Raw genomic sequence first — 21,901 nt, forward strand, 5'->3', positions numbered from 1 at the left:
CCATGCAGCACAGCGAAACCAGGGCTGTGATTCACAGGGGGAACCACTTCCCTTGGGACAGAGGTAATGGCTCCCATTTCCTGCTCTTTACCTACCCAATTTTTAAGGTTCCCATCCTCACCACAAGTATCACACAGCTTGCACAACAGCAGTTGGGCTACTGTAGGTTATAGCCCAGCACTTCAAGGTGTTTCTGGTTAGTACCTTTAAAGCTGGGATGCACCCACATGTGAGGAGAGCCCTGGGAAATGCCACCTTCCTTTTGGTAAACTCCTTCAGGATCACCATATATTGCTCTTGGGGCTCATGAGAAAAACCTCAGACCCTGTGAGTTTTATTAAGCCCCCATTTTACAAGTGGACAACAGACCCATGGTCTGGCTCCTGTGATGTACTGAACACTGGGACTGTGGCTGGCACTGTGCTCTCTGAAAATGGGTTGGGTAACCATGTTCAAAGGATAACATGACGTTTCACTGCAGCAGGACTGACTGTGAGGTTACAGTCAGGCAGGTGAAAGGGCTCAGTGCTGAAGTCTTTTCTGGAAAGCAACCATCTCAGAAAAGGTTTGAAGTATGATACCCCAAAAGGAGATACAATTAGGAGATACATTCACCAGATCATAAGACAACTCATGTTTAAAAGAACCCCAGAAAGACACGTAGTTCTACCTCCTGCCCAAAGCAGAGACAGCTATGAGAGCATACCAGGTCACTCTGGGCTCTGACTGGTCCATTTGCCTTTAGGATGTCTGTTGCAAGCATTGATGAGTCTGGGTTTCACATTAAAACAGATGAATTTGCACTTAGTGAAAAAGAAATTATAACAACCTTTGAAATATCAATTAGTATGGTCCACAGGAGTGAATTAACAGCAAAAGACTCCCCAGTACTAATTCCTCTGATTTCCAATCTGCTCTGCTAAAGCAGTGAATAAACTGAGCTCTAGTGGTTGACTCTCTAAATCCTGTAAGTTTGCTCTCCACAAGTGGTAATGCCATTGCCAGCCTTGAGCACATGGGTTTGTACAGTTTACACAGAAACACCCTTACCAGCAAAGTGTATTTGCTTCCTGGCCAAACATACTAACAGTAAAATGTTGGTTCTTTATAAACTGCCTCCAGAGTCCATCACTGGAAGCAATAAGCTATTGGTTAAAGATTCCTTAGATTCTTAGTGACGTTTTCTGATAATGGTCCCATTTATAAACACAGATTACCGTTCCTACGTAGGGGTTTAACAGCACTGGCTTGTTCTAAAGTGTGCTTTACCCTGGGTTATCAGAACAGTAGCTGAATTCCTCCTATGCAAAAGGGCAAATTCAGATACCTTTAGTCACCTTTTTCCACCACGAGTCTCACTGAATTAACTGAAGATTGATGATCAGACAATGAACAAAGGGTTGAGCCTGCACATAGGGCTAACATGAGGGTAACCATTATACCATGGGACTTCACCTCTGTGGTGGAAAGGGCCCCAAGTTCTCTAAATTTCACCTTCAAATCACAACTTTTCACTGTTTTATCAGTGTGGTTAAAGCAGTACCTTCTGAGGCAGGTACCTTTATATTTTCTGAATTCTACAGTTTAACTTAATTCACGTACTGGAAGGAGACTGTCCTTGATTTCACTATAACTGCATTCAGACAAAGGATTGCAGATGGAATAATCTATAAAAAATACCAACATCACTAAAGGTGCTCTGCCTTAATGACAAAGTATGGAAGACAGACAACATTTTTCACTTTAAAAGCTAATGAGGGCACTTTCTGAATGCAGAATAGATGGTGTTCTTCTGGCAGTCCTCCCACTGTCATTTCATGTGTTTGTCTTCCCAAAACCACACATCTCCCAAAGCTCTGGGTTATAAAACGTGACACAAGGTGTATGCTGGGACCACAACCAACAACCAAACTGAAATGCCAAGGGGAAGAACTTCTTTATCGAGTGGTATTTCCTACATTCCAGCACAACCTTTTCTGGCTACCCACTGCCTTGTTTGACAGAGGCAGGGGCATCCCTTTGCCATGGTTTTCTTAAACTTTTCTTTGCAATGTTTAGTGTCCTAAGCCTACAGCTGTAAATGGTCCTCCTAAATTATCAAATTCCATAGGTGTGTGTCACCTCCTGCCTCGTGGTACCAGAGTGTCTATCATCCTCTTCCTTATTGCCTGATCAACGATCCCCTCTAATCACCCTCTTCCTTATTGTCTAAATATTTCCTTTACTAGCATTCACACATGGGAATAACTTGTTTTAATGTTTTACATGAGAGATGTTTCAGAAACCAGCAGTATAAAACAACATCAGAAACCTCGACCAAATCTCAGCCAACAACATGCATTTAATGAGCTTTTGGCAATCTCCTTTTTCTTTTCTTTTTTAATCTATACCATCAGTACTCTTAACCCCACCTACTAAATCCACAGCACACACCTAGCAGTGATACAAAAGGAGCTAGAAAACTTGTTATAAACTCAGAAAAACAGATGGGGATGGTGTTCCAGATCCATAAAGAGGAGCATTTCATCCCTGCAACTGCAGAATCCAGTTTTATAATAATTGTTTGTGCTGCTGACTTCCTTCAACACCTGTGACCCTGCTTGTCATGGCCTCATTGCCTGCTGGAAACTTGGCAAAAGACAAGAGAAGAGATATTAGGGAACCAATGCTACATCCTGAGAGAGGCCATAAAGTCCAAAGGTTGAGCAGGATTGCCAGGAGCAGCCTGATAAAGGAAGGAAGCATGTGGCTCTGAGCAGACAAACTGCTGCACCCGAGTACAACATGTTCAGAGCTGGAGCTGCATCCCAATGTCTCCCACACTCCACAGAGCACAGACTATCCAGGGACTCTTCCCAAACAACCCCCTTGAAAATGAATTATTTTAAGCCCTTTCTGAAATGAGCATGTAACTGTTCAGTGCCAGAATTTCACAGATCTTGAATTTCAAAACACTCCTCTTTGTTATTTCAAATTAAGGTAGGATGATTTGTTGATTTAATAAAAGAAAAAAATCTCGTACAATAACCCTTTTGAATTAGCATATTCAAACCTTTCCAAAATCCAGCTCCAGTAAAGAACTTGTCTTTAAAAATCTATCAGACTGTAACTAAGCTTGTCACTTGACATGTGAAATAAATAAGCCAATAATCAGATCCTTCCAAAAATTTCAATTAAACCTCTAAAACTGTCTCATAAAATACCCAGCATCTGAAGAGTTTTTACTCAGAAGGAGAGCACAGCACCTAAAAGTTTCAGATTAGGAAGAGCATGGGACATTAATAAATTTTTCCCCTTCTTTCCTACTCATCACTTGCTCAGTTACATGAGCACAGTGTTTTGTGATGCCACTCTGTGAATCTGAGCAGAAAACCCTTTCCTGGCTTTCAGCACGAATGAAACCAAGAGCCCAGCATGGCCCCACAAAGGACTGAGCAAGCACAAGCAAAGAGCAGGACTGGCAGCCAGAGGAGGGAGGAAAAAGGACACGGATTGCTTTGAGCTCATATCGCTGCTGAGCACTTTCTATTATAGAACCATAACCTAATATGCTTTCAAGACTCTGACTCTGAGCTGCTTCCCACCGTGCGTCTCCTTCCCTGCGTGGATCCTACAGGGATCTACCCCGCTCCCAGAACGCGCCGGCACGTCGGACACCGCTCTCTGTCATATTTTCATTAATCACTCAACAAGAGGAAGAAGAAGCCCAGCAGTGCCCCTAAACACAACATCTGCCTCCAGAAGCAACAGCACAGTCCATAAGGACGGCTCTCACTGTGAGTGCAATGCCTGGCTCGGCAGTGCTGTCCTCCCTGGGGAGCTCAGCTGTGGGAAGCAGGAGCAAGGAACTGCCTTTTTAGGACTGTGGCTGAGCGGGCTGGGAAGAGCTGGGGCAGGATCAGGGCTCCCACAGCAGTTCCCTGGCCTTATAAGGACAAAGCCAGGTATTTTCCCAGGCAGCACATCCAGGTAAGGCCCAGCAGGGCTTCCCGGGATCCCCCACTGCCTGGGGAGACCCTGGGCCACTGCCACAGCTGCACGGTGCAGACCTACAGCCCCGCTGTCCCCAGCTTAGAGCATCGCAAATAGGCCTTATTAGGAAACAGGGAAGCTTAATTAACTAATTGAAAGATCGTTGTGAGATCTGCAAAGCCAGATGGTTTGTGGGTGAACCGTTCTTGATATTAATGTGACATTTTAAGGCATTCACAGCAACATTTTGGAGCGCAAGTCTCTAATGTCAGGCATCTTTTTAGCTACCTACGTAAGAGAGAAGGTTTCCAGAGGTGAGGAGCAACTGGATTCTCCAAGGGCTTTGACACCCAAAGCCTCAGGCACTCAGCAATTGGTTTAAGCAATCTTTAGGAACACACACAATTAAGACTCCTCCCCAGTTGCCTAAAAATTAAGGCCGCTTGACCGAAAAGCCGAAAGGTTTTAGTTTCATTCCGTTTAATGAGATTTCTTGTTATTACCTGTTTTGTTTTTCCAGGGAATGAAACAAACTAAAGCACTTCAGGACAAATCCATCTATATGGGAGATACATGTAAACAACCCTGACCGTGAACTCTCCCATAGTGTTGCTCTTTTTACTTTCCTGACTCCGATTTTTATAAGTAAAAAGAAGAGGTTGTGATTGAAATAGGAAAAAAGTGTCCCCTTTCCCTCAGCAATAATGGAGTACCCTTGAGTATTTTTCTTTGGGGAAATTAAAAAAAAAGAAATTTCCCTTTAGATATGGTTAAAAAATAATTTGCAGTGCAAAGCTATAATGAGACACTACCCACCCAGGATTAATCCAGCTTCTCAGTTGTGATTAAGAAATGGCACATTGAAATTCAAAGAATTACCAACATATTTTGCCATCTTAAGCTTTTTGAGGTTAAACTTTGATAACTGCCTGCCTGAAGATGCTGAAAAGTGTGGGTTTAGCTGAAAGCAGCTACTTTAAACTTAAAGAGATGAGAATGGCTTGGCAGTTTTGGTCTGTACAAGGTTTTAATTCCACAGAGAAGTGTCTGCTCTGCATCCCAAACTACTTACTGCACCATTTGTACCTTCAGGTAACAACCACAGCACGAAGACCAAAACTTGGATTCCTCTTGCCACATCCCACTTTGCAACACACTGTCAAGAAAACATGGGGGAAGTACTAATTCCCCCTGGGTAATCACAGGGCATCCATTTCTAGGATTCCTTCTGAGAGGCCCATCAGCAGAAATGAGGTCACGGACAACAGGAAAAATTACATGAATTAAATACATTAAATATGCGACAAACTTTGAGCTCAGTCTTGTGTAGGACTTTCTCCACTTGTTGACTGGGCTGGGATTACATTTCCACAGCTCCAAAGGAGCACCAGGGCAAGGTTACTTTCATAAAAAGAATAAAACAACAGGTTTCATATTGTAAATTTCTCCTTTAAAATAACCTGCTTGCCAAAGCAGTTAAGCTGCCAGAAGGGGAGAGAGGCTGGGAAACTTTATTCCCTTTTAAAAGCAATGAGTGGGCTGTGCTGCTCAGGTACACCAGGCATTGCTCCAGAACCAGGGAGCCTTGGCTCATTAGGAGCAATTAAAAAAAGAATTCTGAGGGGACTTTAAAAACAACAACTTCCCAAAACAAAACATGCATATGTACCACATGCATTTGTTTATGCAGCTGTAATGAGTGATGAAATCCATTTATGAGCTGAAGTCACAAGATTCTAAGCAGGTCTTTGTTTAATCTCAGTAAGTCATGACATTTCCCTACTACTTATAATAATGTGATTTGGATCAACATTTTCAAACTTACGCACCTGTGTTTTAACACTGCTCACCAACTGCACTCCTCTGCAGACAGAACAGGCTGTCCTGAGGCCCCACTTTGATCAAGCACCCTAAAAACAGATACAGAAACCTGGGTTTAGTTGAATACAAGCCTGCAGTTCTTGAATTCAGCACATCTTCTGCAGTTCTTACTCAGACTGAGACTCTGGGCAACCTACAAAGAGCGTAAATAAAAATCAATGAGACCATTAGTGGGATGAATACTTACAGCATCAGCCCTTCTATAACCACAAAGTCTGCCCAGATGGATGCCCTTAAAAGACTTTCAGAAGGTTTGCTCCAGACAATGGCTCTCGTTCCAGCACGTTGCTGTGACTTGGGAGAATAAAATGAAGATAAATGCAGCTGTTTCTGCCTACATTAATGCAGCATTAGTGCCCTCAGTAACAAAGGTAGGACAGAGTATGTAGGAAAATAAAAGATTCAGGACAAAACTATTAAGTTACATGTTTGGTGTATTTATAAACAGTGCTAGGCTTTAGATGTATTATTATATAGCTTTAACATCAGTAATCCTGCTTATAAATCAAGACCATGTTTTTAGCTTTGATATTAAGAAGAAGAAAAAGGGCATGACCAAAGACATTTGGCACTGCTGTTTTTGTCATTATGCTGCTATTAGCTTTGCAAACAGCTCTGATGTTTTGTGAGGATCAGATCAAAACTAAATTAATACAGGTCCAGTGGTAATACAAACAGAGTGATTTTGTATTAGTTCTTTCAAGAAGGGAAAAAGGTAAGACTCCTGGGCTGAACAAAAAGTCAGTGTAACCAATGGACCAGGACAGGGCATCCCAGACAGAGAAAAGTTCTCTGGGCCTGTGAGGTATGAAGAAAAGTGTTGCTCCAACACCTTTCTCTGTTCTGTCTCTCCTTTGACCTGTTCACCTCCTGCTCTCCAGAGTCCCAAAGGAGCCAGGAGAACAGGTGGATTTTCCAGTGTGCCAGCAAACCAAGATGGCAGGAGGATATAAGGACAATGCAAGGATCTTTCACCTGGAATGTTTTGTTCCAAGCAGCCTCTTTTTATGTGCAAAAGCATAAAGTACAAGACAATTTGTCCAGCAGCTTGAACCCAAATTTAGGAAGGCTCTAACAAGGCCAAAGTCAAATATGCATAACCAGCAAAGTCTGTGCATCACCCAACTGTCACCAACACAGTGTGTTCCTATTCCTTGCATTTTTTGCCATTATTTTTGTTGATACAGGAAAAGAATATGCACTATTGCCTGAGAAATTTATAAATGCTAGCTATATTAATGGGAAAATAAACTCAAATGCTGTCTTCCTGCCTAATTCTAAGTCTATAACGATTATATTTTATATTTCCCTTTTTCAAAAGCCCTTTTCAGTTATTTTCCTTTCGCTTTTGGGTTCTACTGTATCGGAATGTCCAAAAGAAAATGGCTGTAACTACTGAAGTCAGTGTTACAACTGAAAAACACATATCAGTAAAACCCATTCTTTAATATGTGAGCCCACATTAACTAAACCCAGCTGAAAAGTTCTGAGAAGTTAAATTAAAATAAATAACTGTGAGAGTTAAGTAAACAGTTCCCTTACTGGATTTGCTATAACTGACTAAAACTTTTCTTCCTCTTTCCACATTAAAGGAGAGCCCTAAAACCACATTTTGCATATTTTATTACTTCAAACCTTTTCTAACCTGGTTCCCAGGTCAGACCAAGTCTAAAAAAAACTTTAAAAAGTGAATCTAACATTGTTCTAAAACAACAGAATCCAGTGGAGTGTGAACAACAGGACTATCAATAAATGTCTTCTCTTATTCCCAGACCCAGAGAGGAATTTAAACAATTTTTAGCCCCTACGATTCACAATTTATTGAACTGAACTGGCACACAAGCTTCAGCAATCAATGTTACCCATCTGATGCCTCTGAGTGCTTTCACCAGAGAGAGGAACTGCACGTTTGGAGAAAGAAAACATTTCTGTTATTGTTTTAAAAATCACAGTTGAAAGTTTCTTGAAAGGTCAGAAAGCAAGTTCTCCTGGTAGACACAGATTAGCAGCAGAGGGTAGGCAAGGTGCTCAGGGTGTATGGGAAGGGTAATCCATCAGATTGATAGCACCACTATGTATATGGTACAATTATATCTTATCTCCCCAGCCCTGCAACCAAAATAAACCCCATGGAAGCCTTGGAGTCTGCTTCTGTTGTCTTTAAGTACACACCCCTTAGGGTGGCGACCCAAGGCACACCACACGCCTTTTACCTCATGTAAGACAAAAGCAAAACAAATATAATCAGTATTTTTCCTCTTAGGACTCTCACTGAGCCTCTTTGATGTGTTTTCCCTAATCGTTTTCTCTTTTTAATCATCACACTCAGGGGTTTCTCTGAGCTTATTATGGTTTAGGTTTTATGTAACCTCTTCCAGGCGGGCGCCTTCCCAAGCTCCCAACACAGCAACTGCTGTAACAGTACACAGCAACTCTACACCAAGGAATACCTTGGCCAAATGAAACCAAAAGGGAAATTTAGATGAGTACATTCTGCTTAGGTTGGAATTTTGGCTCAGACACAAGAGTTCACACTCCTGGTCTTGCAAAAAGAAGCTCTAATGGAGATACTGAAAATGAAAGTATCTCTTCTACTTCAAAGCTGAAAATCCGGCTGCTTCTACAAAGTGTTTTTCTGCTCTGGGAAATTTTACTTCTCTCCACCCATTCATGAAGGGGAAATCCTTGGTCCTGCAAGTTACCTGTGGGTTTGCCATTCACTCGACTAGATCTGACACTCTGCCAGAATGATTTACTGGCATAAAACTAGTTAAATTTAAATTTCCAATTTCCACGTGGCTGCTTGCCAATATTTCTTTGTCTTAGGAGCAATTATTTACATTTACATTTTATCTTGATTCTCTTTAGCAATATTCTTACTTACGTAGAGAACCCTTCAATGGATTACTACATTCTTTTCAGTTTTACCTAAAGCGCATTGGTGTCCTACAGTTCAAAAATTTTCCTGATCCACTATTAACAAAATGGCTCAATTTATACCAGGCACCACGTAAAACTCACATAAATGGAATACCCAGAAAATGTCCAGTAAAAGCTGCCCCCCGTCTAAACTGCCAGTAGATACATGAGGTTCTGGAGTTAATTTCCATTTATCAGCTAAGAATTACTGATAGCAGTGCTACTCATTTCTGTTGTTCCACGTCAGGGTGCTGCCCAAGCAGGAGCTGGGACAAGACCTGGAAACATTTCCTTCACGTGGGAAGGTGCCCTGCTAAGAAACTGCTTATTGAACCTGACAGCAGGCATATAAGCAACATTAGAGGGAGTGCTCACACGTGTACTCCCAATAAAGGGGAGGACAAGGCGGTGAAAGTCAGACTATTACAAGACAAATACAAATTGTTTTTAATCTCCAGGAGAGCTCCCAGTGTTTGGGAGAGGAGGGAGGGAAAGAAAGGGGTAGGGGAGCAGTAAGCTCTGCTGAGACTTTTCTTATGGTTTCTGTCGCCTTTTGTAAGAAAATCATTCTAGAGGAAAGCAAGAGAGGATTTTGAAACTAACAGAAAAGGACTTGCTAAAAGGTACTTTGCTCTGTAAAACTTCCCAAGGAGCCTGAAAAAGCACCCTGAGCACGCCCTTTATCACACAGCTTTGCATATGAAATGCTGGTTTTTTTCAGAGGCAGTTGTATATTTTTACCTGGGGGGTTATTCCTGTCAATTGTCCCCTGATTACTGATCTGTGAGAAACAAATGAAGGAGTCAGAGCTACCACAAAGATAGAAATACAGCTATTGAAGTTCGTGGGATTTTCAACATTCCCCCTCCTTACCCCAAAACTTTACCCTTTGTGTAAACACTGCCATATATATTTTTTGTTTGGCTCCCTGGTGGACCACCTGAAAACCATCAGCACTCAGAGAAGAAAGCTGCTATGGTTTATTCAGAATTTCCTTAACCCCAAGTCCTGCTGTGCATTACCATTTCCCAGAAAGGTGCATTGTTCTATCAGCACCCCTATCAAATTCAAGAGCAGAGCCGCGCTGTCGGGACGTGCAGCAGCTCAGATAGGCCGGGCTGTTGCAATCCTGTTGCAATCCTGCGCAGAAAACAGAACGTTAACACTGGCATGCTGCTCCCACGCCCTCCCCTCTCCGGGCTTCCCATTAACTCCGTGACACCCTGCAAAGCACAGGATTTATTTACACAACACCACTCTAGAGACGGGCAGTTGTTCGGCTGCGATGTTGAGAAGGCTTAGGAAGCACTACTCGCCAAAGTAAAGGTGTATTAAGCATCAACTGAGGATGAAAAAAACCGCTTGATCGAGTTTCCAGCTGCAGCACAATTCCCTTTTAGCCAGGAGCTGCTGGGACAAACTAGAGAAGCTCGTGGCTTTCACAGCGAGCAGTGGCTGGCACTCACACGCTGGTTCCACGAGGACTTTAATCCGGGATGTGTGGTGACACCCTGAAAAGAAGCGAATTCCTCTCTGGCCAGCCATTCAGGTTTTAGGCGGGCTGAAGGAGCGGGACGCGTTTCCCAACGCCGCTCACCTCGGGCAGTGGCAGCGCCAGGGAGGGACAGCGTGGGAGCCGGAAGAAGGCAGGACGGGCTTTGTGTCAGCGCGGCCGGCCGAGCCCACGGCGCGCCCCACGTCACTCCCGGCTCTGCTGATTTCATCTGCTCGGGAGCGCTCCTCGCTTTTCCTTAAAAAGCATTGCTATGTGGAGAGCAGTTTACAACGTGGCACAGGTGTAAAAACAGACAGGGAAGCTCAGGGGCAGATTTAGCGGGTGGGAGTGAGCAAAAGTGCCCTAAGCATCGCCTCCGCACTCCTGCGTCTGTAGCACCCATTCATCCTGTTCCCTGTGGGAAACATAGAGCGGAATTCCCGTGTTTCACCTGGTCATCTCCTTGCCAAAGTACTGAGAAACAGGGCTGATTCTTTAGGAAACGACCAGTGGGAAGGTGGCGAGGTGCTGGTGGCTGTGCCTCAGCATCCCTCCTTCTGTGAAGCTGCCATGTGATAATTCCTCCTGCATGACCAACTCCAAATCACTGTCAGAGCCCCTCGAGGCAGAGACTCTGAATGTAAAGAAGACAAAACAACCCCCCAAAAAAGCAAGCCCTTAGCAACTAAAAGATATTTGGTCAAAAAGGTCAAAGAGTGACCAAAGAGTTAAAGTGGCATAAATCTAAGTGCCAGTACATGCTCCACACAGTCCTGGGTCAGGTTCAAAATGCATTACAAGGCTCATGAACCAATAAAAATGCCATTGATTGATATCCTAAAAGCAAATGGGGGCAGTAACAAATATTTTGTACTAACAAGTTAATACTAGATCTTCCAGATGAAAATCCATTGCTTTCCCATACCTATTCCTTACTGAATTTAAAAAAAAATAAAAATAGTTCGTACCACTTGTCCAGCATTTATCCCCCTGACATCTGCCTACTTTAGTAGGACTTCAGTCTCATTATTCCCATTTTACAAGGAGGGAAATCAAGCTAGAAAGATGCTAAAGGTGATTAAGGGTCATTCAACAGGGAGGCAAAAGCAGGGAAGAGTACAATTCCCATTTCAGTTTACTTTCTTCTCTTGTTTTTCCTCGTTGGGTATACAGAAAATAAGATAACTTTTCATTAAACTCACAAGATTATATTAAAGAGGTGAACAATTTTTTTTGACCAAACTTTTAAAGTTTTCTTAGTAGTCTTGAAGGGAAATATATTCCCCACCAGTACTGCTTAAGGGTTAGGTGAAAAGTCGCTGACCAATAGCATAAATGTGAAATATACCCCTGTTCTTATTAATATTTATATAATAATTCAGGGCTGAAATTGGCTATCATTGAACTGACCTCAGATCTCTGACATAAATGCCTATTTGAAGCACCTGGCAATGGGCTGGGAGCATCCACACCCAAAAGTGCCTTGTCTGGGCTTGCAGCTCTGCCAGCCACACACCTTTTCCTACACTGCTGCAGGAACTGGGAAACATCAGCACAAAACGTGCTTATGTAGAGCAAGGCTACGTTGTACCATTAACTCTTACAACACAAGTGCTTCACCTCCCTCACATGACTTACCTGAGCCCACAGCCCTCTCCTCACTCAGCTGAAACTTCTGGAAATCTGTGCTGCAGCTGGTACCCAGCTCTCCAAATACCACACAGCACTTCTGGAATGGCTTGCTAGTTGTTTCCTATTATAAAAAATAAAAATTAAACCAATCTGAATTACAAGTCGCAGCCATCACAGCCTTTAGGCCTTCACTTTAGCATTGTCCTTTTATTCTGAAAATTCTCCTTGATCTTATGAACTTGTTTTTAACATATTCCAAAGTTATGGCTTTTTATATGTTTCATATGTTCTCAACAGACTGTAAACAGTCCTGTGAGCTGAGCAACCCATTTCCCAAAGGCACTGCCAGCTGCTCATGGACTTGTTCTAGCACACATGGGAACAGTGCTCCTGAGCCCATTATAAAAACACAAGATCTCAGATAGTGACCCTCATGACTCTGGGCTAAATTTCCCGTCTCCTCTTCCCTCTGAAACGAGGGAACATAGAGATGCTGTAGTGTTGGCAGCTGCATACAATTTTTACCACAGAACAGCAATTTTAAGATGTTGAGCATCCTGGTTCTTCTCCTGAGGAAGTCCTGAAGGTCTGCTGTGGGTGAGGCCAGGCCATTCCCAGCCAGGAGGGGACAGGGCTGCCCAGACAGGGAGGAGCAGCTGTGTCATTGTGTGATAGTTCAGCTGGGATCAGAGATCAGGCTGTTGTTTATTAATCAGGTGGGACAGAGGAAGAGAAGCAGTTCAGCAGCACCTTCTCCAAAACAGAAACCTTGAACTCTGCTTGTGCTTCCAGGCACTGTCCTTCCCAGGCCGTGCCCTTTCCTGCCATCATTGCCTTCCTTGGCTCTTTGGCAACCCTAACTGCTCCCACACCATGACTCCAACACAAATGACTGTCATCCACAGTGAATGTTTCCATTTGAATTACGTGAGCAGGCCCTCTGTAAACTTCCCCACAGGCTCCACCACACTAATCCCTGGGAAGGAGCAACCTGCAGGACCTACTTTCACTGTTGAATGCTTTCTCTGTTTGTTGCTCCTCCTCCTCAGAGCCATTACCCGAATTCAGACAGGTGTCCTTACATCTGTCACCCAGCAGCCACTGCTGACATTCAGGACAGGACCTTGCTGTGTCCAAGCCTGAGCCCACGGCACAGAGCAGGAAAGCTCTGACTGCTCCCTGGAAATCCCTGAGCTCTGGGCTGCTTTTCACTGGGCAGTTCTGGTCTCATGCAGACTCGCTTCCTCCCCTTCTCCTGTTGCAAGTACTGCTTTATCCCAGGTTGCCAGGAGCATACTGTGCCAACAGCTGCTAAGACAGAGCAAGGTGTCAACTTTGGCAGGATGCCAGATTGTTTATTAATTAAAAATCTAAGCAGTCTGTATTTGTCCTGAGACCCTAATCAAAACTGAGCTATTTTACCCAGAGATCTGAACGGTTAAATCCAGTTATTCTGAGGCTTTCAGTCACAACTGGCAACTACAAATAAATCCATTTTGTTGACACTACTGTCTGTTTACTGAAATACCCAAAGACCGCAAAGCTAACTCCAGTTCTCCATGGTGAAACCCCACCTCAGTAATACGGGAACATATGCACACTTCCAGCAGGATCTTTCCCCCTGAACACAGTAAATATCTTTTCAAAGGCATTCACCTGCCTCCCCAGCACTCAGCATCAATATGCTTCTATTTGTATGGTACATTTTTCCTGCTGCCAGCTCCCAATGCCAAGCAGAGCCGTCTGCTTCCCATATGCCACCCGTCCTCCAGTGCCTCCTCTCCTGCTTACCTTCCCCCTCTGGGCTCCCACTGTGGATCAACTGCTACTCTGCCAGCCTTCTTGGTGTGTAGAGGATTTTTCCAACTGCAAGCTCCACAGGATGGGAACTATGCCCAACTCTCTATTTCCCAGAGCACCAGCTAAGCTGTGGTATAGAAATAATGAGCACAGAGACATTATTGGTGTGACATTTAGATTTGTAATATCCCAAACATCCTTCTAGAGGAAGGTGTCCCTGCCCAGGGCAAGGGGGTTGGGACAAGATGATCTTTAAGTTCCCTTCCAACCCCAGCCATTGAAGGATTCTAAAAAGCACAGGAAGCAAGGCCCCAGGGTTCCTTTCAGACTCATCTCTAGACAATGTGGTTAACTTCTACTTGCTCAGAGTTTTGATCAAAAATTAAAAAATACATATAAGTGTTTGAATAAAAAATTATAAAGTTCATTACTTAGTTGAAAATACATTTGCAGTGAGCATTGAAATCCCCTATAGCACAATAGTGAGAAATTTAGTATAACTGCTGAGTGAAGAGGTCATCCCATCTTCTTTAGAGACAATCATATCACATCTTTCATTCAGATGTTGCTGCACATCAACATCCAGGGTTTGAATTGCTCAGGCAGCATTCCTAGGAAAATGGAAGATGTTTTTAGTGGTTCCTCCCTCACTTCTGCAGCCTTTCTGTGTGTTTACAGCACTGCTGTCCTGCCCCAGAGGTAACCCAACAGGTCTTGCAAAGCCTCCTAACTTTGCCCCACCTCCATCATTCACAATCTTGTCTCTGTAACCTACTCATTTTCCCCCATTCCACAAACTATTAGTTTCAAAGAAATCCAGAGATTAATTAAAATGATTGGTGGGATGAGTAGGTGAGGGGGACAGGCTAAAGGGCTTGACAAGAAGAAAGATGAAAAGGACTAAGTGCGTATGGCTTGGTTATGCGATGACTAATGGAGGGTGGAGGAGATGGACACGATATTCATTTACAAGTGCCTGTGGTTCTGGAGAGCATTTTTCATGTGCAAAATGAAGACTCACTCAAGACTGGCTGGGTTTTTTTAGAGTTTTGGTTCCAGGGTCCTCTGCATCAAGTTGTGAGTCTCGCTCTTCCCCCAGCCTGTGCATTCCCACCTTTCCCCTGTGTCCCCAAGTGTATTGATTTGTTTTTACTTCAGCCTCAATTCCTGGATCTCCACCTGGCCACAGGAGTCCTGCTGGGAGCAAAGAGCAAGAGGAGAGGCCACGGAAGCCGGGGGTGGATGAGGTGGCAGCTCTGCCACGCCTGTGCTGTGCTGCAGACTTGGACCCACTTGAACCAAGGACGCAAACACGCCCTGAGGAACCGGCAAGGGACTGGGACCAGCAGAACCTGGGAATGATTTCACTTCCACTTGGCCTAAGGAAACTGTTCCTTGTACCCTCTCACCCCCATCTTATTTTACTGATGGAGTGAACAAGAGAAAAATACTTGTGCTTTCTGACTCTTCAAACTCTTGTCTCCCCCAGTTGGAGAAAACTGGTCTATAGTAATTCCTTAAGCAAGTAGAAAGCAGTGTGTGAAAATCCAGCAATTCTCAGTTTTATTCACTTTAAGATGTGAAGAAGGATATCACATTTGGAAAGAGTAAAGTCTCTCTCAAAAAAATCTATATAATAATTTTCTATACAATAAAGATGTTATGGAAATTTCTCTGAGGAGAAGAAAAAGCAAAATAGTCTAACACATCAAAATAAAATTATTTATTGAAATATTTAATATACATGTAATAAAACAATATGGAAAAAAGTATTTTTTCTGTGAGCACTATTTCCAATGTAAAAAAAAAAAATCAGAAGCTGACATTTATCCTTTCTTCTTTTTTTTTTCCAAATGATTTTGAAATAAGTCAAAAGCACTTGAGATGCAGGAATGAAACAAAACAACAAACCCATTTATTCCTGGACACCAAATATAATTCAGACGGATGTGGTGTGTGTAACAAATTTTAATTTGTCTCTGAAAAGCCATTTAATTATTCAGATTATCTGATTGCCTCACTCAGGCTTCTATTGATTGATTAGAGAAGTTTATAAATCAAAATGTGCATTACTGCTGCTCAACACATTGGCCTCTCAGAAATACAGGGCAGGGATTGGCAATTCCTAGCCACAAGTTTGTTTATTGAGCCATGTAAATGGCTCTGGTTTGTACCTGGGTCAGGAAGTGTTCCTTCATCCTACTAAAGGAATATTTTCTTAAGGACGTCAGGAAAGGGGGAATAAAAGCCCAGAATTAATAGGTGTTTAATAAATCAGGGCATAGCCACCAGCTCCTTGGCTAATGGCCACGAAGGATCACTACCCATGGGTGCCACTTCTGGATCTGCTCCACTCTGAAGGTCTCAGTGCTGAACTTGGGACTGAAATCTCAGCCAAGCCTTCTCTAAGGTCCCCAGTGAGGCAGGAAATCCCCTGGGAGCAGCCAAGAGCTCTTGTCTTTGATTTTAGTGCTCTCCTGCTCCCCACAACCTTTGCAAGCACCTTGACTCTCTATTGCAGCCTGGACCAAAGAACCTGCAGTGAGCAGCAATTACCGTAATGAATGTCCCCCACAGCCACGGGGCCTCAGCTCCTACACGTCCCCAGCAAACTGGAATGTCTGCTCCTGAAACCCCGCCTCTGCAAGAGGAAGGAAGTAGAGCTGAAATGGGTGGAGGGGAAAAAAAATTAAATTAAATTAATCCCTCCAGCCTGATCCAACCCTCACTGAAGTTAATCAAAACCTTGCATTGGTATCAGTGGGGTCCAAAGGCAGTTTTTCAGGTTATACAAATCTGTGATAAATAGAGTGGTTTAAGCTATGCTGAGCATGTTCCTCATAGTCTGAACTTTGCTTTCTAGGACAAAAGAAACATGCAGAAGAAAACCCCAAAAGATAAAATAAAACAACACAACCAATTAAGTACATAAAGCTAATCAGAATAAATTTTATTAGTAGTATTTGTCTATACAGCAAATTAATTGCATGCCTGCCTATGTACCACAAACAACCTCCCCATTATTAGCTTCATTTGGAAATATTTAAAATATTTTATTTCAAAATAAAAAGCTCCACACAATAAACGACTTCGAATTCAAGTCTTACATTAATTCAGATTTTCTTCCTTGCCGTTTATAAACATGAAAACTGCGGGGTGACACAGAGGAGATCATTTATGGGCTATCTCCGGGGGTTGTAACACATCAAGGACGGCCACATCAGGTCCGACGAGATACCCATCTCTGACAGGGGCCAGGAGTGGGTCCCTAGGGAGGCACACGAAGCCAGGGATGCCCCCCAGGCACAAGTCATTTGCAGCTCTGGGATTTCCAGAGCCAGTGCAGATGCTTCGTGATTCACAGACCTTAAGTGATTTCTCTTCTGTGAATTCATCCAATCACGTTAAAACCCCTCAGTCCACCCCTGCCAGGGAGTTCCAGCTCTGAACCACAGCTCTTTGGTTTATTCTGAACCTGCCAGTTTCATTTGATGCCCTTGGCTCTGGGGCCAGAAGAGTCAGCCACTGGTCTCTATTTATCTTGTATGTAAACATTAAAAGGAATTAAACAGCTGCTTTGAGTGCTCACTGCATTAATGAATTCCAGAGATTTTCTTATGCCTGTGCAGTAACTTAGTGCTGTTTGGCTGAACAGCTGAAGTTTGAGTTACCTGCAGCCCAGAGAGATGCTGCCTCTGTGAAGGCTGTGCAGACACAGCAGCACACAGTGAGCCCCCATATCCAGACCAAACTTTGCATTTTGTGCCACAAACCGTTAACACACTGCATGTATTATTTCCATCATTCCAGTTAACACCAGTGCCCACCATGTGGCCAAAGTCAGGTGGGAACACCAGGGAAAAACGCAGAAGGAAAAAACCCCAACGACTTCCAAGAGGGGAGCTGGACCTTCACTTTTCTTTCATAGCTGCTGATGTTTCTGTTTGCTTCACTGCTCCTTTCCTATACGGTAACTGGTAATTATGTCATTATATCCAGGAAAAAATAGAACCGGAGAATTTGAAAGTGTGTTTTCAAAACTGAACTTAAGTTTGTTAGATTCACATATCGTGAGAAGGGATTGAAGCTGACAGACCAAGTTCTGCACTGACAAAAAGCTGAACAGCAGGCAACAGCTTCGTGTTGGAAGCATAAGGAGCACTTGTTGCACTGCTGGCAATCAAACACACCAGAACAGCCCTGCAGTCCCTGTGCCATCCCGTATTGTCACCGTCTGTCCTCAAATACCTGGTGCACTTTATTGCAGAGGTAGCTGCCTGGCAGCAGTCCCAAACCCCCACCACCCCGAGAGAAGGGTGTGTGCGGGGCAAGGTACGGAGAGCGGATCCCTGTTATCAGCGCTCTGTCCCGGAACGCCGCTCGCACAGAGCAGCTCCAGCGAACCAGACAGCTCCCATCTGTTGCTCCGAGGGGAACATGCCAGCAGAGACTTTTCTCCTCCACCGCGATCCTTCGGCTCCAGCCCTTATTTTCCCTCCCGACTAACCTGCAATTCCACAGCAATACTGGGACACTGTCTAAAATTAGGCCGTCGCTGTCCCCTCCCCTTGGAGGACGAGTTCAGAGAAACCCATCCGCAACCCGGCTTTTTCCTGTCGGGTTTTATTCCCCTCCGTATTCTCCCGGTTATTCCCGAGGTCGGGAATTGACGTCCCGGCTCTCTGTAGAGGCAGAGCCGTGCCGGGGGGCGGAGGTGCGGGGGCGAACGCGAACACCCGCGGCCGAAACCCGCGGCTCCCGCTGGGCTGGGCGGGCGAGCGGGGACTCCACCGGCCCCGCGGGGGCTCAGCCCGGGGCGGGGAGCGCGGGGTGCCCCCGGTGCCGCCCCCGGCGCTGCCTGGAAGCGGCGGGGGCGGCGGGACGGGGAAACCACGTGGGGCTCCCCGGGAGCGCCACCTGAAGGGCCGAACCACCGCCGGGGGAGGGAGGAGCGGCGAAGGCGGGGGGGGGGAAAGGCACACCACAGCCCGAAACCCGGCGGAGGCAGTGGCCGCCAGGCAAACAAACAAACGCACAAGCAGACGGAGGCAGAAGCGCGCCGGGAGCGGCGGCGGGCCGGGGCCGAGCGCGGCCCCCCGCGGTTGGTTCGGTGCCCGCGGAGGAGGCGCCGGGGCGGCCCCGCCGGCCCAGCCCGCGCGCGCGGGACGCGGTAACCAGATATTTCAAAAACAAAGACGTCAGCCCACACTGCCCCGCGCGCGCCCCCCCGGCATTACGTCATCCCACAAGGCCCCGCGCGCTCAAGAAGCTTCTGAAGGGGGGGGTGGCCATGGCGACCCGGGCCGGGTCCGCGCGCCGGGCCCTGGCTCCGCCCCCCCCGGGGACGGGGCGGCGGCAGCCAATGGGGAGCGCGCGGGGTGACATCATGCGCTATTTTTAGCGGGCTCGCGGCCGCTGATAAGTGAAGGGCTGCACGGCGGGAGCGGGCGCAGAGCGCGGGGCGGGCGGGAGCGAACAAGCGCGACTGAGTGCGGCCGCCGGGACGGTGGAGCGGGAATAGCGCGGAGCCGGGCAGGGAAAGTACTTGTGGCGGCGGAGCGGCGTCCCGGCACCACCGGCACGCGGAGGAGGAGGGCGGCGAGGCGCCCCGCCAGGCCGGGCGGGCTCTCAGCGCGGCGGCGGCAGCAGCGATCCAGTAAGGCTCCGCGTTTCTCCTTCCTCGGCTCCGCGTTCCCCTTCCCCGGGAGGGTCGGGGTGCCCGCGGGGAGCTGAGCGGCGGCCGGGCAGCTTCCCCTCTCCGGACTGTGTTCTATGAGTGCAAAGATGGAGCCTACTTTCTACGAGGATGCGCTGAGTGCCGGCTTCGCGCCGCCGGAGAGCGGCGGGTACGGATACAATAACGCCAAGGTGCTGAAGCAGAACATGACGCTGAACCTGTCCGACCCCTCCAGCAACCTGAAGCCGCACCTGAGGAACAAGAACGCCGACATCCTCACCTCGCCCGACGTGGGGCTCCTCAAACTGGCCTCGCCCGAGCTGGAGCGGCTCATCATCCAGTCCAGCAATGGGCTGATCACCACCACGCCGACCCCGACGCAGTTCCTGTGCCCCAAGAATGTCACCGACGAGCAGGAGGGGTTCGCCGAGGGCTTCGTGAGAGCTTTGGCGGAGCTGCACAACCAGAACACGCTGCCCAGCGTCACCTCGGCCGCCCAACCTGTCACCAGCGGGATGGCACCTGTGTCCTCCATGGCCGGCAGCACCAGCTTCAACACCAGTTTGCACAGCGAGCCCCCGGTGTACGCCAACCTCAGCAACTTCAACCCCAACGCGCTCAGCTCCGCGCCCAGCTACAACGCCAATAGCATGGGATACGCGCCCCAGCATCACATAAACCCCCAGATGCCCGTGCAGCATCCCCGGCTCCAGGCTCTGAAAGAGGAGCCGCAGACTGTACCTGAAATGCCGGGGGAAACTCCTCCCCTGTCCCCCATTGACATGGAGTCACAGGAGAGAATCAAAGCCGAGAGAAAGCGCATGAGGAACAGAATCGCGGCGTCCAAATGCCGGAAAAGGAAGTTGGAAAGGATTGCCCGGTTGGAAGAAAAAGTGAAAACTTTGAAAGCCCAGAACTCAGAGCTGGCATCCACTGCCAACATGCTCAGAGAACAGGTTGCACAGCTTAAGCAGAAGGTCATGAACCACGTCAACAGCGGGTGCCAGCTTATGCTCACACAGCAGTTGCAGACGTTTTGAAGAGACTCTTCAGCGAGAACTGTGTGTTGTGGTACAACTAAAACAGGAAAAATCCAAAGTGGCAGAGGCATAAAGCTAATGGCAAAAGCTGAGAGGCTGTCCTGCCTGTGCTCCGCAAAGCGCATGTGTGGAAAGACTGGCAAAGCCTTCAGCTGGAGCCGGGAGTGCAGCGGCCAGCGCTGCTCCGGGAAGTGCTGTTCCTGCTCGGATGAGATGTCAGATCTTCGTTTAACATTGACCAAGACCTGCATGGACCTAACATTCGATGATCATTCAGTATTAAAGGTTAAACTGCAATAGAAACTGTAGATTGCTTTATGTAGTATTCCTTAAGAAAAAAAAAAAAGTGGGAGGGAGGTTTGTGGGAGGCTGATAAACAAAAAAACTGTTCTGCCTGCCTTCAAGTAAATTGTGTATGTACATATCTTTTTTTATTTTATTTTATGAAAGTTGATTAATGTCAATAAACTACTTCATGACTTTGTAAGTTATTTTTATGTTGTTTATTTGGGCACTGCCCAGTATTGTTTGTAAATAAGAGGCTTTTTTTTAGCACTCTGAGTTTACCATTTGTAATAAAGTATAATTTTTTAATGTTTCTGTTTCTGGAAAAAAATTCTAGAAGGTTCTATTATATTTAAGAAAAATAAAATAATTAAAATGTATTTTCCCCTCACACTTTTTTTTTTTTGGCTAGTACTTTAGTTGGGGAAGTGCCCTTTGGGCTGCACTCTGAAGGGTAGGGATTATGCTGAACTTACTCTGTAACTCCAGACATGTCCTGGAGAAGGTGTGAGCAGGGACGGGAGAAGCCAGATCCTCCTCACTAAACTCCTACAACTTTTGGGGTTCTCCTGAGGTTGGATTCCCCAGCTGCAGCCTGACTGCCTGGTTCTTGGGGCCCTGTTTAGACATCTGACTTCAGGCAGGGTTGTGGAGGGGTGGAAAGGCAGGGAACAAAATTGTTCCATAACTGGAGCAACTGGCTACTTGATCTGACATGTTTTTTATTAAATTAATGCCCTCAAGAAGATAAGGCAGGTGGTTGTATTAAGAAAATTATGCTGTAGGCTTAAAAAAATAAAAATATTCACCTTTATCCCTGTGTTTTCTCAGGTAGGAGGTGATTCTTGTCTGTTAATATTTATGACAATGCTGCTGTCAACAGTAAAATAAGTTTAGAACCCTTCCCCTGTCTCTAAATCCTTTCCCTTTTGGATATCGCTCTGGGTTCTAACCTTCTTGGCAGTAGAAAAGCTGGGAAAACTGAACCTAGTGGGAAATGAAAATAGCAACTTGTTGAAAAACAGCAACTCCTGTTGCTTGTTTCTAGCAATTTGCTGAAAACAGCAACTTCTCAGGCACTTCCCAGGTGTTTTTTACAAAACAATCCTGATTTTTAGTACAATGACAATATACAGGTATATCTCAGAAACATGCTACTTTACTTGAGAGGGGTGGGAAACAGCTTTATTACCAGGATTT

The 21,901-nt window shown here is 45.7% G+C and overlaps 1 protein-coding gene across 1 annotated transcript; it reads left to right on the forward strand.

Annotated features, from left to right (window-relative positions):
* Nucleotides 1-19,157: 19,157 nt before the first annotated feature.
* JUN (Jun proto-oncogene, AP-1 transcription factor subunit) lies at nt 19,158-21,092 on the forward strand. Its single transcript, XM_084211827.1, has one exon. It carries the CDS (start codon nt 19,472-19,474, stop codon nt 20,414-20,416), a length of 945 nt encoding a protein of 314 aa, XP_084067953.1. The 5' UTR covers nt 19,158-19,471; the 3' UTR covers nt 20,417-21,092.
* The last annotated feature ends 809 nt before the right edge of the window (nt 21,093-21,901 follow it).

The sequence above is a fragment of the Fringilla coelebs genome (assembly GCF_963513975.1).
Source record: "Fringilla coelebs genome assembly, chromosome: 9".
Classification (NCBI taxonomy): Eukaryota; Metazoa; Chordata; class Aves; order Passeriformes; family Fringillidae; genus Fringilla; species Fringilla coelebs.

Coding starts and splice junctions, on each gene's coding strand:
- JUN (XM_084211827.1), top strand. CDS start 19,472: ATGAGTGCAAAGATGGAGCCTACTTTCTACGAGGATGCGCTGAGTGCC.